Consider the following 12,842-nt stretch of genomic DNA (forward strand, 5'->3'; position numbering starts at 1 on the left):
AATGGGTAAAGAAGATGTGGTATATATATGCTATGCAGCCATCAAAAGAAATGAAATCTTGCCATCTGTGACAACATGGATGGAACTAGAGAATATTATGCTTAGCGAAATAAGTCAGAGAAAGATAATTATCATATGATCTCCCTGGTATGAGGAAGCTGAAAGGCAACGTGGGGGGTTTGGGGGGTAGGAAAGGAATAAATGAAACAAGATGGGATCAGAAGGGAGACAAACCATAAGAGACTCTTAATCTCACAACACAAACTGAGGGTTGCTGGGGGGGCTAGGGAGAGAGTGGTTGGGTGACGGACACTGGGGAGGGTATGTGCTATGGTGAGTGCTGTAAAGTGTGTAAACCTGGCGATTCACAGACCTGTACCCCTGGGGCTAATAATACATTATATGTTAATAAAAAAATAAAAAATTATAAAAAAATTTAAAAATCATTATCTTCATGGACTCAAACTCAAATTCTTGGACTAATAGCATACAGCCTAGTCTCAAATCTTAATTGTTTCTTAGCTCTGTGTCCATCAGCAGGTTATTTACATATATCTGTAAGTCAGGGCTAATAAGATCTACTTTATAACTTGTGGGGAGGAATGAATGACCTATAAGTACCTTATTCAAAATATTCTAGAACTATTCTCATATCATTAACTCAGTAGCTAAATCCTATTATTAACAACCTTAGCACTTGCATCATAGTAGGCAAGATGCCAATCACATCTATTTACCATGGGATTCATGGAATTGAGCAAGAGAGGGGCACCTGGGTGGCTCAGTCAGTTAAGCATCTGCCTTCGGCTCAGGTCATGATCCCAGACTCCTGGGACTGAGTCCTGCATCGGGCTCCCTGCTCAGTGGGGAGTCTGCTTCTCCCTCTCTCCCACCCCTCACTCATACTTTCTCTTGCTAACTCTATCTCCAATAAAAAAAAAATAAAATCTTTAAAAATAAAAAAAGAATTGGGCAAGAGAACAGCACACATTCATCAACACTCCCAGAAACACAGCCATGTTGAGCTGTGCAGAGCCTCCAGCCAGAGCTGCAAAAGGGCACTAAGATCCAGCCCATAACCCGCCTGCCAAGTCATGGGTTGTGACACGGGGCTGCATTTGTCAGGACAAGGGCATCTTTTCCCAATTTTCACCAATGCCCCAGATGTGCCAGCAGGGGCACTGAAAAATTATGCAGGGGCGTGTGCCCTGAGAGCGAACTGATGCCACACGGCGGTCATGGGAAGAAGGTGGGTTCCGTTGGTCTGATAAGCACCTTTTCAAATTGAAACGAAAATGTCACCATGATCAATTATCCCCTAGAGTCGCCCCTGCCTGGGGGTCTCACCTTCCTATCTGTCAGATGGAGAGGCAGATTGGGAACATGGTGTGGCCACGAGGCCGAGACCGCAGTGCCGTAGCTAGGAGACCATGGGTCAAGGAGAGCCAGTGGCTGCCAGATGCCAGGAGAAGCGAGGAACAGATCCTCTCCTGAACCTTCACAACAAGGCCCTGCTAACACCTGGATTTCAGACTTTGGTCCTCCAAAACTGTGAGAAAATGAATTTCCATTGTCTTAAGCCACCCAGGTTGTAATTGGTTGCGGCAGCAAAGCTAGGAAATCAGGAGCTGAGCCCGCCCTGGAGTCAGTCAGGAAGTGTCCTGGTGGACTCCAAACCCATCACCGTGTTGCTGGCTTGCACGCACGCGACACCACAAAGAGCGGAGAGCAGCCTCAGGTGTAAATCAGGGCCAGGAGCCATCAGTGGATGGGGTCACTGCTCACCCTGAGAGTCCCGGCTCACCTCCAAGTGTCTGGCCAGCCGTCCGGGCTGCAGATGGAGCCTGTGTTCGTAGGATCCCAGCTTCCTCCACTTCACTTCCTGGTAGTGAAGTTCAAATTGCACCTTCGCTCCAGGGGGGACGTTTACTTCAGTTTTGAAGTTTTCCATATCCAGAGCCCTGCTCCTAGAGGTTTAACCCCCCAACATGAGTCAGCACATGCACGACAGACGACAAGACCCCGCATCCATGCAGAGGGCACCCAGGATTTTGTGGGCCATTGGGGCTGCTCAGGTGTTTACGAAAATGAAGAGGAGGTACGATCGAGATCACTGAAACTTCTAGGGAACTTTAATTCTACCAACAGTTGGGTCTCCTGTCCTGCCTGATCTTTTTCCTCCAGAGCGTCTTAGAGATCTGAGTGTTGTCTGCAAGAAGCTACCAGGGACGGATCCCTATTCCACGCCTGGACCTTGACACGTGTCATTTCAGACACAACAGCTCTGCAGGATGGATATCAACACCCTCGTTTTCCAGATGATAACAAATGAGGCTACGAGATTATTAGTAACTGGCTCAAGACAACTTGGCTACACGGGCGTGGAGCCGGGGCTCAAACCCAAACTGATAATTCCAGGGACAGCCCCCATTTCCTCCGCTGCATTGAAGGCTCATTCTATAGATTCTTTGCATCTTTGACTCTCTTCAGGAAGGAGAAATTTAAGATCCCATCAAGTGGAATATGTATTCCCAGCGTAAGCCCCTGTTTATATACATACTTATGAAGTTCACTGTGATCATCGCTTGAGGTGTTTGGTTTTAAAGAGGAAATGGCAGATTATCAAACAAGGCTGATACGGGCCTGGGGATTGCACGGGAGCAGCTAGCGGCTGACACTTTGACCCACACTGGCCCAGCCCTTACCTCACCAGCCCCGCCGTCTTGCCTTTGGCTCTGGCCTGGGCGTAGAGCGCTCGACCCACGGTCTTCTCCTTAATGGAGCTAGTGAATGTCGTGCCGTCTACAGTCCTAAAAAAAACGACAGGAGGCCCTTGAGTTGTTGAGTTTTTCCGAGCAGTAGTTTCTTTCTTTCTTTCTTTCTTTTTTTTTTTTTTTAAGATATTATTTATTTATTTGTCAGAAAGAGAGAGAGAGAAAGCACACAAGCAGGCAAAGAGGCAGGCAGAGGCGGAGAGAGAGGAAGGCTCCCTGCTGAGCAAGAAGCCTGATGCGGGACTCGATCCCAGGACTCTGGGATCATGACCTGAGCCGAAGGCAGCAGGTTAACCCACTGAGCCACCCAGGCGTCCCTCCGAGCAGTAGTTTCAACCAAACAAACGAACAACAAACAACCCAACCAGGTGGGTTTAATGAATGCGGGCAACTATCATTGTGAACCTAGAAGAAATGAGAAAATGGACATCTGCCCATCTCCTAGTCAGGAGCCCCTCGATATGAGAGTGTCATTTGAGAGACAGGAACCCATCCTACAAGCTTCCCTTCAGGCTGTGTTTAAAATTGTTCCTCATTTTTGAGTTTTACCCTTCAGGTTAAGCCTTGTTGTCTTTGGGTAACCCTTCTGAATGACAAATATGGCTAGGAGAGGTGACAGATAAATCACCAGTTATCTAGCTCACGTTTTTTAGAAGATGATTCTAATAGCCTGGGGGCTCATACTCTCCAGCAAGGGTGGAAAAGAGTGAGGGAAGATGGAAGGAGGTGCTGAGGAATCCCTCTGCAAATCTGTGTTTACCCCTCTAACATCTCCCTTAGGGACCTCTGACTTCCCTTTGCAACTCCATCTCTACCTACCTTATTTTAAGTGACGGTCATCTAATGAGTTCCAAGTAATGATGGGTCAGAGCCATCGAATTACAGAATTTCAGAAGTAAAATGGACCCCATGGCCTTCAAGTGGAGAGGATGTCTCACCATGTGAAGAATGCTAGATGTTCTGCAGTGTGGGGGCTAATTTCCTGTCCCAAGTGCCAGGGCTATGCCTGGTGAGGCTCACTTGAAGGCCACCTCTTTCGATGAGAAGTCAGCGCTAGGAGATGGTGACTTGCTCAAGGTCACACAGTTGGTCAGAGATGGAGCTAGAACTAGACCCCACGTGTTTAGGTCCGTACTATTCCCATCACCCATACTCAGGTTCAAAGACTAAGGAGTCTTTGAAATAAAAGGAAATTGTCTTCAGTGGGAGAATATTTGGAATCTTGATAAACAAAAAAGCAGAAGAAATATTCTGAATAGAAGAAATATTTTGTGCAACTCATAGGAAATTGCAATGATCAAGTTGGCTACCTTCTCTGGTCTTATAAATTCAGCCCAGAGTGGAGGGAGACCAACGTAAATATACCTGTCGTAATTCTATCTTTTGTCACCTCAAACCTTCTATGACATGAGATGGAGAAGAAGAAAAGAATAAAGGAAAACAGAAAAGCGGTATCTAGAATAAATTCTGGTTATGTGGCTTCAAAATTAAAATGCATTATAACAGTTCTAAATATACTTTTTCAGACACAGTGTCATTGAATGCCACTACATTGAATCTCTTCTTTCTACATTTTCTTTTTTAGAACAGACTGCCTAAAATTTTTTTGAAAAATAAATTTCTGGGGCACCTGGGTGGCTCAGTGGGTTAAGCCTCTGCTTTCAGCTCAGGTCGTGATCTCAGGGTCCTGGGATCGAGTCCCACATCAGGCTCTCTGCTCCGCAGGGAGTCTGTTTCCTCCTCCTCTCTCTCTCTGCCTGCCTCTCTGTCCACTTGTGATCTCTCTCTGTCAAATAAATAAAATCTTTAAAAATAAATAAATAAAAATATATAAATTTCTAAGCCAATTAAAGGATACCAACTCAAAGTCACCTAATGCCTTTTGCCCACCTACTTCGTTTTGTTTAGAAAATATAGTTAATGTGTTCTGTAGTTTTCAGAAGAAGAAGTTTTTAGAATCTATTCAGTTATCGCTGGTTACCTTGGTGGATAAAAGACCAAAACAGATGAGAAGTAACTCAATCAAATGTCTTAGTAAAAAAAAAAAAAAATTGACAGGCTGTATGCAGAGCCTTGTGCTCTGTTCTAGGCAACGTGGACAGGACACGGCCAGACAGAGCACACTCTGGGGATGGCTGTGTAAATGGTCGGAGGTAGAAAGCCATCCAAATATTTGGAAGAACATGGGGTGTTTAGCTTTGATGCATAAAGCCACTGAGCGGGACGAGATAAGTGGCCTCACTTTTGAAAAAGCACTGGAGTGGCTGAAAAATATTTTTAATTATGGAAATCTTCAGACAAAAAAATAGAATAATAGAAGAAACCTCCATGAAGCCATGCCTGAACCACACCATTATGAGTACTCAGCCTGTCTCATTTCCCCTCTACCCCGCCCTCTCCTTCTCGATTATTCTGAAGCCAATCTCAGACAGCATACCATTTCATCCTCGAACACTTCGATATGTATTTTGCAGAGAATTAGAAAAAAAAAAATTTTTGTGAGTGGAACCAGAGTCGCTGGGTAGAAACGGAACAGATTTCAATGAAGTATGAGAAATAATTCTAACAGACCTGTCAATCATTGAGTGGATTGCTCTGGAAAGTAGTGAGTTCATCATTAAGGAGATATTCAAGTCAAGCCTGGATAAGCCACTTGTCCTCGGTGTAACAGAGGAATTCAATCACTGGACAGATGATTGGATTTAATCAGTGGTTCTCGCGTCTTTTCCCCATAGAGAAGCACATGACAGGTGACACGGAACGGCTCTGCACTCCCTATATGGTTTCCCATAAGCCATGGCAAATTCGTGTATTTCTCCCTGCTCCCCCGCACTCCCTCCCCAACAAGAAAGCAGATTAAAATGCAAGTAAGTATTGTTACTGGAGAGACAGCTTTGTTGCTTTAATTTATTAGACACCAGAAGCAAATCATTCCCAAATTCTGATATTTTGAACAGACACAAATCATGGGGACCCAGCCCACGATGACTCTTGACCTCCAGTGGGTCCACAGTGGGTCCTCAGTGGGTCCTCAGCTCTAAGAGTGAGAACCAGTGGAGCAGTTGGCCATTAAGGAACATTCTAACTATGAGGGGGTTGGAGTCTATGAGTAGAGCATACCCAGTTTCTAGTCTACATAGGGGTTACTCACATGGAAAAGTTGGAGATGAAGGCTCCTTTGGGAATCTGAACGTCAAACACCGCGTTCTGAGGCTCTGGGGAATTGTTCACCACTTTGGTCTGGATGATGGTGCTGGCCATACGAGAAGTAATAGTGGACTGCACTTTATAGCTATAAAGAGTCACTTGATCAGCCTCTTCCTGTAATTGTCAAGAAAGCATGGGGGGGACTCAGAGCAAAATTACCCAGAATTCCACCACGTATTTCGTGGTGAGAGCATTACATTTTATTATGAATAATTATCAGGCACTGGTGAGCATCTAACTCGGATAGTATTAAACATTCTCCTAACTTGGAACCCTCCCTCCCAGGCAGAAGCCTGCCTTTGAGATGCCCTTCAGCTCTGAGTCTACTAATAATGACGTTTAAAATGCAAATACAAGTAGAAAATGGTTGTGGGATACAAGATTGGATTGAGAAAGTTCAGGAAATAACTTCCAAGGCAGGACCCTAGCCAGAAGAAAGGAAAAGGATAGCAGGGTTTTAGGAGTTTTAGGGGAACTTGGCTGTATCTCCAGAGAGGGGCAAAGCCAAGGGTACAAGGGATGGAAAGATGCATGTCGTTCCCATATTGCTATCTTCCTTCTTCCATATTTCTTTTTTTAAAAATAATTTTATTTATTTATTTGATAGAATGAGAGAGACAGGGCACAAGCAAGGGAGCCACAGAGGGAGAGGGAGAAGCAGGCTCCCCGCCGAGCAGGGAGCCCAACCGCAGGGGCCAATCCCAGGACCCCGGGATCATGACTTGAGCCAAAGGCATAGGGTGAACCCACTGGGCCACCCAGGCGCACCTGCCTTCTTCCATCTAATCTGTTATGGTGCCATCTTCTCCCCGTCCTCTTCTCCTTCCCCCAATTAAAACAAAGTAGGACACACTGATGGGAGTGAGCAAAAACTGGAACGTGAAGGGTAAGTATCTTAACAATGCCGTGACTAGTCCAGCTCTCTGGACCTCCTTTGCTAATCCTTCTGTCCTGATTTACGGCAGCTCTGGCCTAACAACCTGCAGGCCATCACTGTGCTGAAAGGCGAGGTACCGGGAGCACAAATCTTTCAGAGGACGCCTGAGAACCCCAACCTCCTTCCGGGCGATGGCAGAGGTAACCCATCCTGTCTTGCTTTCTTCTCCAAAAGGATTTGCTTATTTCAATACTAGGCGTCATCCCCAAAACTTTATCAGCCAAGAGTAAGCCTTTCAACCCTGTAACAGCCAGCTCACCTCAAACTAAGACCAAAGTCCAGGCTGAGTTACTTGGCCTTCCTACCCCTTAAATGCGTGCTTCTCGTGGTTTCTGTCGGTTGAGAGCAGGAAGCCAAAGGAAAGCACTTCCTTTTGTGTTTTCTTGATGCAGGGAGGACTTCTTTGAACATCTCAGGGAATTGGACCGTTTCATGTTTGGAAACTCCTTTCCCACACTGTCTACCCCCGTCCCCCCAAATCCTCTGGGTGTCATATTCTAAATTAAAATAGCTATATTGGAATGAATATGTATGCTTGGGTGAAACCTAGGTTTTTTGGCAAAACTTGAGAGAATAGAAAGAAAGGACGTTTTTCAGCTCCTGGTGACATCTCTCCTAAGTATATACCATATACTCTTTCATGCTGAATTTTAGCCACACTTCCAAACAGAATTGGGCAAGAGGGTATTTCGAAAGTCAGGTAAACGCTCTCAGGGCTAGAGACAAAGAGGCAGCCGTATTGCTCTCCTGAGAATAGGTAACAGGAAAATCATTCGGTCATCAATTTTTAACAAAATCAAAGTAAACTCACCATCGTTTCTCCAGATTCTCCAGAAACACTTCTCTGTGAAAGGAAGGTAGATAATCATTTTTCAAAAGTGTGTTACTTATTACCTAGGGGACAAAAACTGCTTTCTCTCAGTCAAAAAAAAAAATTTTTTTTCCCCTTCAACACTGAGCTACAATTCATTCACGGGAGCCGAGACATAAACGCCAAATATTCTTGAAAACTGTTTTCCCACTGGTGTGTTTCTTTGAATACATTTCTCAGCCACTTTGTGAGCACACCATTCTTTGATATAATGCTGGAACATGTACTTTTAAATGAAAATATTCAACTCATGCTGAACTCATGCTGAGTGGCCTATCTCCCCCTTCTCCGGTTTGATTGATTTTCTTATTTAGCTGAATAATAATCTGGCTGCCCCAGGCTACCACAGGGCTCTGTACCTGCCATTTCCAAGGTCCATAGTACATTTGTTCCCTCACCCCAGCAGTCATCTTTCAGATCTCAGTTCAGGGGGATTTTCTCTGTCAAGCTCTCTTACACCCACCCCCAAACTAAGGAAGCTTCTCTTTTTAACTTTTCACGTCAGCTAAGCTCTTCCTCCCAAGCAAGACAGCGGGAGTGCCTGTCTGTCTCCTCCATTGGACTGGGTTACATAAGGGTAGGGATTTCGAGGCATTTCCTCTTTGGGGTGGCCCTGGACTGGCACAGGGACTGGCGTGTGGAAAATCCTGCACTTTGACTGCTCTGCTAGGGAATTATCCACGCGAAGGACTGTCCTCTAGGCATGGAAGGCTGAGTTGGGTTTACAAGTGGGTGACTATCTAACGTCTGTGGGACTTTACCAGAGTAAGTCGGGTGCTGGATACGAGGCTAGCTAGCCTGACTTGACTTGGAGTGAACTGAGGTTTTAGAGAGTCTTATGTGACCCCGTGAGGTCAACAGTTGACTTCTTTTGAACTTTTTGAAGGTAATTCACAATGACGAAGTTTTCTCTCTTATGACTAGATGACAAGAGAGCCTGCCCATTGGGTTTCTACAAGAAACCGGGACTTTCAGAAAGTCCAAATTTCTCACCCAAACAAAAGAAGTCATTGGTCGGCTTAGTGTTGTTTCCATAAACACCCCCTTTCCCAGCACGTGGGCTCCAGGGGAGGGAGAAGCCACACCCTTCCTGGCCTCCTGGAGAACTCGCCCCCAAGAATTAGAGGCTGCATCCCTGCTATGGAATGACTTCAAGACGCAGCCTGGAACCTGGCCAGTCTCTCTGCTCTCTGAGCCTCTCCCCAGGGCAGCAGTGACCGCGGGGGTGGGGGGTGTGGGGGGGAGAGGATGTGGGCTCAGTGGGCAGCATCTGCCACCACTGAGATCAGCAATGCCCGCCTAAGAGGAAACCCTTCCTGATAAGACAGTGAACTCATCCCACCATCAGAGAATTTGAAGAAAACACATAGCCATCCATCCTTTAAGGAACTAAGGTGACCCATTCTGATTTAAAAAAAAAAAAAGCTCCGAGAAAAACTAGCAGAAAGCATCTTAATCCTTCCCCTCCTTCATGATCTCTTTTATGATCTCTTTCTCTTATTTCCCCCTCGGAGACTAAGGCTTGTTGTACCTGATGCCTCCGGTTCTCTGGCACAAACTGAAACTTGCCTGGGGCCAATTCCACAAGATCTTCGTATTCTGCAAACTTAAAAAAGAATGTAGGTTTTTAAAATTTCTATTAACAAAAAAGATCTAGAGGAAAGGAGGCGGGTAGGGACAGGCATAAGGGCATTCACTCTGTTTTTCTATCTTATTTCCTATACCTTTGGGAAATCTTTTTTTTTTTTTTAAATACAGTGACTTCTTTAATGTATTTCTATTTGCTAGCTATGTCTCAGAGGTGAGTGCATGGAAGGTAGTCTCTTCAAATTTGTTGGATGAAGGAATGCACTTCTTAGTTTGCTGGAAGATGTCGGGACTCAGAGGTCAGGGTCACAGTAACCCAGGGATCAGTAGGGTGTCTGGTAGACTGGTCTACTGGATAGACCTTGGCATCAGCAAGAGCAAGATAAATGTGCCCAAAGGTCTCCTCCAGTTAAAACTGTTGGAGAAAAAATGCTGCTGGGGAAGGAATACCAGTAAGAAGTGACTGAAAAAGCACAAACACGTTTGGGTGTCTTGGCTTCGATCCCCCGTTCTGCTGGTGAGATTTCCAACACACTCTGGCGATTCTTAAGGTATTGGAAAATAAGATCATGTCTACGCAGACAGAGTGATTTTGTTTTTTCCTTTCCTGCAAATATGCCATCCTGTTCTTTGGCATTTCAGTGGGTAAGCCACTCTGCAAGGATTACAAAGTCTCTGCACTTCCTAGGCTGTTCCCATAACACACATTCCTTTTCTGGCATCGAAAGAGTTTTGGCATGACTTCCAAAATAACTCCGTCCAAGACTTTCCTTATGTGGGGGATGGCCAAGGGCCCTAAGTGGAAACCTTGGGCTCCCTGGAAAGAATCCCTGCGCTCTGCCAACCCACTTGCCATCTTCCCTCCTTAACAGCAATCTTGAAAGTGTCCTGATGACAGGACTTACTGCTCATGTAGATAGGAAAGACAATGGTGCTTTGATAATGACTTTTCTTAGACTCTTAGTGCAAGAGTGATAAGGATGCGTCATCCTTGTCACAGCTAATAATTATTAAGTGCTTTCTAGTGCTTGCATTGTACTGGGCAGTTTACATACATCATTTAATTCCCCTGACCCCCGCCTTGGGTTTGATCAAATCCCCATTGTTTAGGTAAGGAGTAGGCGGCTGTGTTCCAAAAACGTCGCACTGCGGGCCAGTCCATTGAATTTGACTGAATTCTCTTGCAAAACCCATTAATGCTTTAAACGGTAAATACATGTTGCAGTAATTGGAACAATGAACACTCCTGCTCGGGTGAATTTTACCATAAATTTCCTTTCCCCACAGTACAAGGTCCTCGAACAGCAATAGCCACAGGCTATCCACTAAGCCTGGGTGGAGGCTCACAACAAGGAGTTTTCCGGGAGTACTTACTTCTGGAAGTCCACTGGTGGGGATCTCGAAGCCCTGTGTTCCAGAAACAAAGATGCAGAAGAGAAAGCACATGAGTCGATTCATTCTGCCCAGTGGCTTTGCCAAGCTCCCCGTGCGGGGTCCCGGCAGAACTCCGCTCCTCGCTGAACCCGGCTCAAAGGAACAGCAGAAGGGTTCGTGTTTTAAAAGAAGAAAAAAAGAAGAAAGCTCTCAGACTTTGTTCAAAAACAGGACAAATATTTGTTCTGGAGTTCAAACTTGAGCTGTGGGGGTGGATCCGCCCCCCGGAGGTTATCCAAACAGCCGAGCCAGAGGTAGGCCCTGGGCTGTGAGGACAAGTCAGGGTCAGATGGATGTGCTTCCTTTGGTTTTTGCTGATTTCTGCTCCTCTCAGAGTCAGAGCGACCCGAAGATCAGACCCAAGTGGGAAACTAGACAGGGAAACAGAGTCAGAGAGACAAGGGCCAAAGTGCAAAGTTTCTGGAAACGAAATCCTTTTGTTTCGATGAAAGCAGGAGAGGTTTAGTAAAAGGGGAAAAAGAAACTCCATGGTGTTCTGTGCAAAGCATTCCCTGCTGGAGTTTCCCCCTCCTCTTTGCTAAGTAAGCAGCTACTGCAGTGGAGAACTGGGCGGGCAGCTGGGCGGACACGAAGACGTGCAGAAGAGTGTGTGTCTGAAACCAGGAGTCACGTTGGAAAAAATTAAGAAACACTGTGCGGAAAGGTCACTTCTCTTAAAAAGAGAAGCCAAGAGATCAGTTTTTGTTGAGGGTGCAATTCCTAATCTAGAAAATTGGAGAATTTGCTTAAAAAAAATTCCTGGAAGTAGCAAAATTGTTTAGCCAAATAGCAGGGTACAAGGTGAACCCACAAAATCAGTCACATCTCTCTTTATTAGTTAGTGGTTGCACCAGAAATAGGATGAAGAAGTCCTTTTTTACTAATTGTATCAAAAGCACATAGGAATTTAAGTCAGGGCAGAGATTTATAATAAGAAGCATCTCAAACTCTGGTAAAAAGAAGGAAGCTATGCATAAATGGAGAACTGTAGTCTTAAAATACTAATTGTTAATGCTGATAGTTAAAGGGGCTAATAATTAAATCATCAGCTAAATTAATATATACTTTTAAATTTATTTTTTAAAATCTTTTAAATCTTTTTAATTTTTAAAATCTTTTTTTAAATGATTTTATTTATTTATTTGACAGACAGAGATCACAAGTAGGCAGAGAGGCAGGCAGAGAGAGAGGAGGAAACAGGCTCTCCACTGAGCAGAGAGCCTGTTGCAGGGCTCGATCCCAGGACCCTGAGATCATGACCTGAGCCGAAGGCAGAGGCTTAACCCACTGAGCCACCCAGGTGCCCCAATATATATACTTTTTAAAAAAGATTTTATTTATTTGAGAGACAGAGAGAAAAAGAGAGAGAGCAGGAGCAGGGGGAAGGGCAGAGGTAGAAGGAGAAGCAGACACTTCACTGAACAGGGAACCTGATGTGGGGCTTGACCCTGGGACCCTGGGATCGTGACCTGAGCCAAAGGCAGATGCTTAACAGACTGAGCCACCCAGGCACCCCAATTTATATATATAACTTTATAAAATATTGATGTTAGTGTCCCATAGAAGAGTTTATGGAACTTGGAAAACTCTATAGGATGAAAAGACAAAAGCCAAAGAAACATGGTTTTTAAACAGTAAGAATTATGCCCAGGTTTAGGTTTTATAATACATTAAAAAGCACAAGTTTTTTAAAAAAAATATGGTTTAGAAAAATAAAAAAATAAAAATAAAAAATATGGTTTGGTGCTTTAAAATATTGATACTATCCTGGCGATTCACAGACCTGTACCCATGGGGCTAATATACGTTATATGTTAATAAAAAAATAAAAAATTTACTAATGAAAAAATAAAATATTGATACTAATCAGTGGAATAAAATACTGAGTCCAGAAATGCATGTCATATAGAATATGCTATATAGAAACCTGTAACAACAAAACAATAGGGAATGAATTCAGTCCCTAATACATGCTCCTGGAACAATTAGATAATGGTATGAAAAGGAGTTAACTTAATCCATACCTCCTACG

The 12,842-nt window shown here is 44.5% G+C and overlaps 1 protein-coding gene across 1 annotated transcript in view; it reads right to left on the bottom strand.

Moving 5' to 3' along the window:
* The window catches only part of ITIH2 (inter-alpha-trypsin inhibitor heavy chain 2), a 35,545-nt gene extending 24,607 nt beyond the window's left edge, over window positions 1-10,938 (bottom strand). Inside the window, exons 1-6 of the mRNA XM_032881630.1 lie at window positions 10,751-10,938; window positions 9,321-9,395; window positions 7,730-7,762; window positions 5,926-6,095; window positions 2,706-2,810; window positions 1,805-1,967 (exon numbers count right to left, since the gene is read on the bottom strand). Coding sequence (XP_032737521.1) covers window positions 1,805-1,967; window positions 2,706-2,810; window positions 5,926-6,095; window positions 7,730-7,762; window positions 9,321-9,395; window positions 10,751-10,834 — 630 coding nt within the window. The 5' untranslated portion in view covers window positions 10,835-10,938. The remainder of the gene's footprint in view (window positions 1-1,804; window positions 1,968-2,705; window positions 2,811-5,925; window positions 6,096-7,729; window positions 7,763-9,320; window positions 9,396-10,750) is intronic.
* Window positions 10,939-12,842: the final 1,904 nt, after the last annotated feature.

Source organism: Lontra canadensis, unplaced genomic scaffold (genome assembly GCF_010015895.1).
Source record: "Lontra canadensis isolate GAN:19392208 unplaced genomic scaffold, GSC_riverotter_1.0 scaffold76, whole genome shotgun sequence".
Taxonomy (NCBI): domain Eukaryota; kingdom Metazoa; phylum Chordata; class Mammalia; order Carnivora; family Mustelidae; genus Lontra; species Lontra canadensis.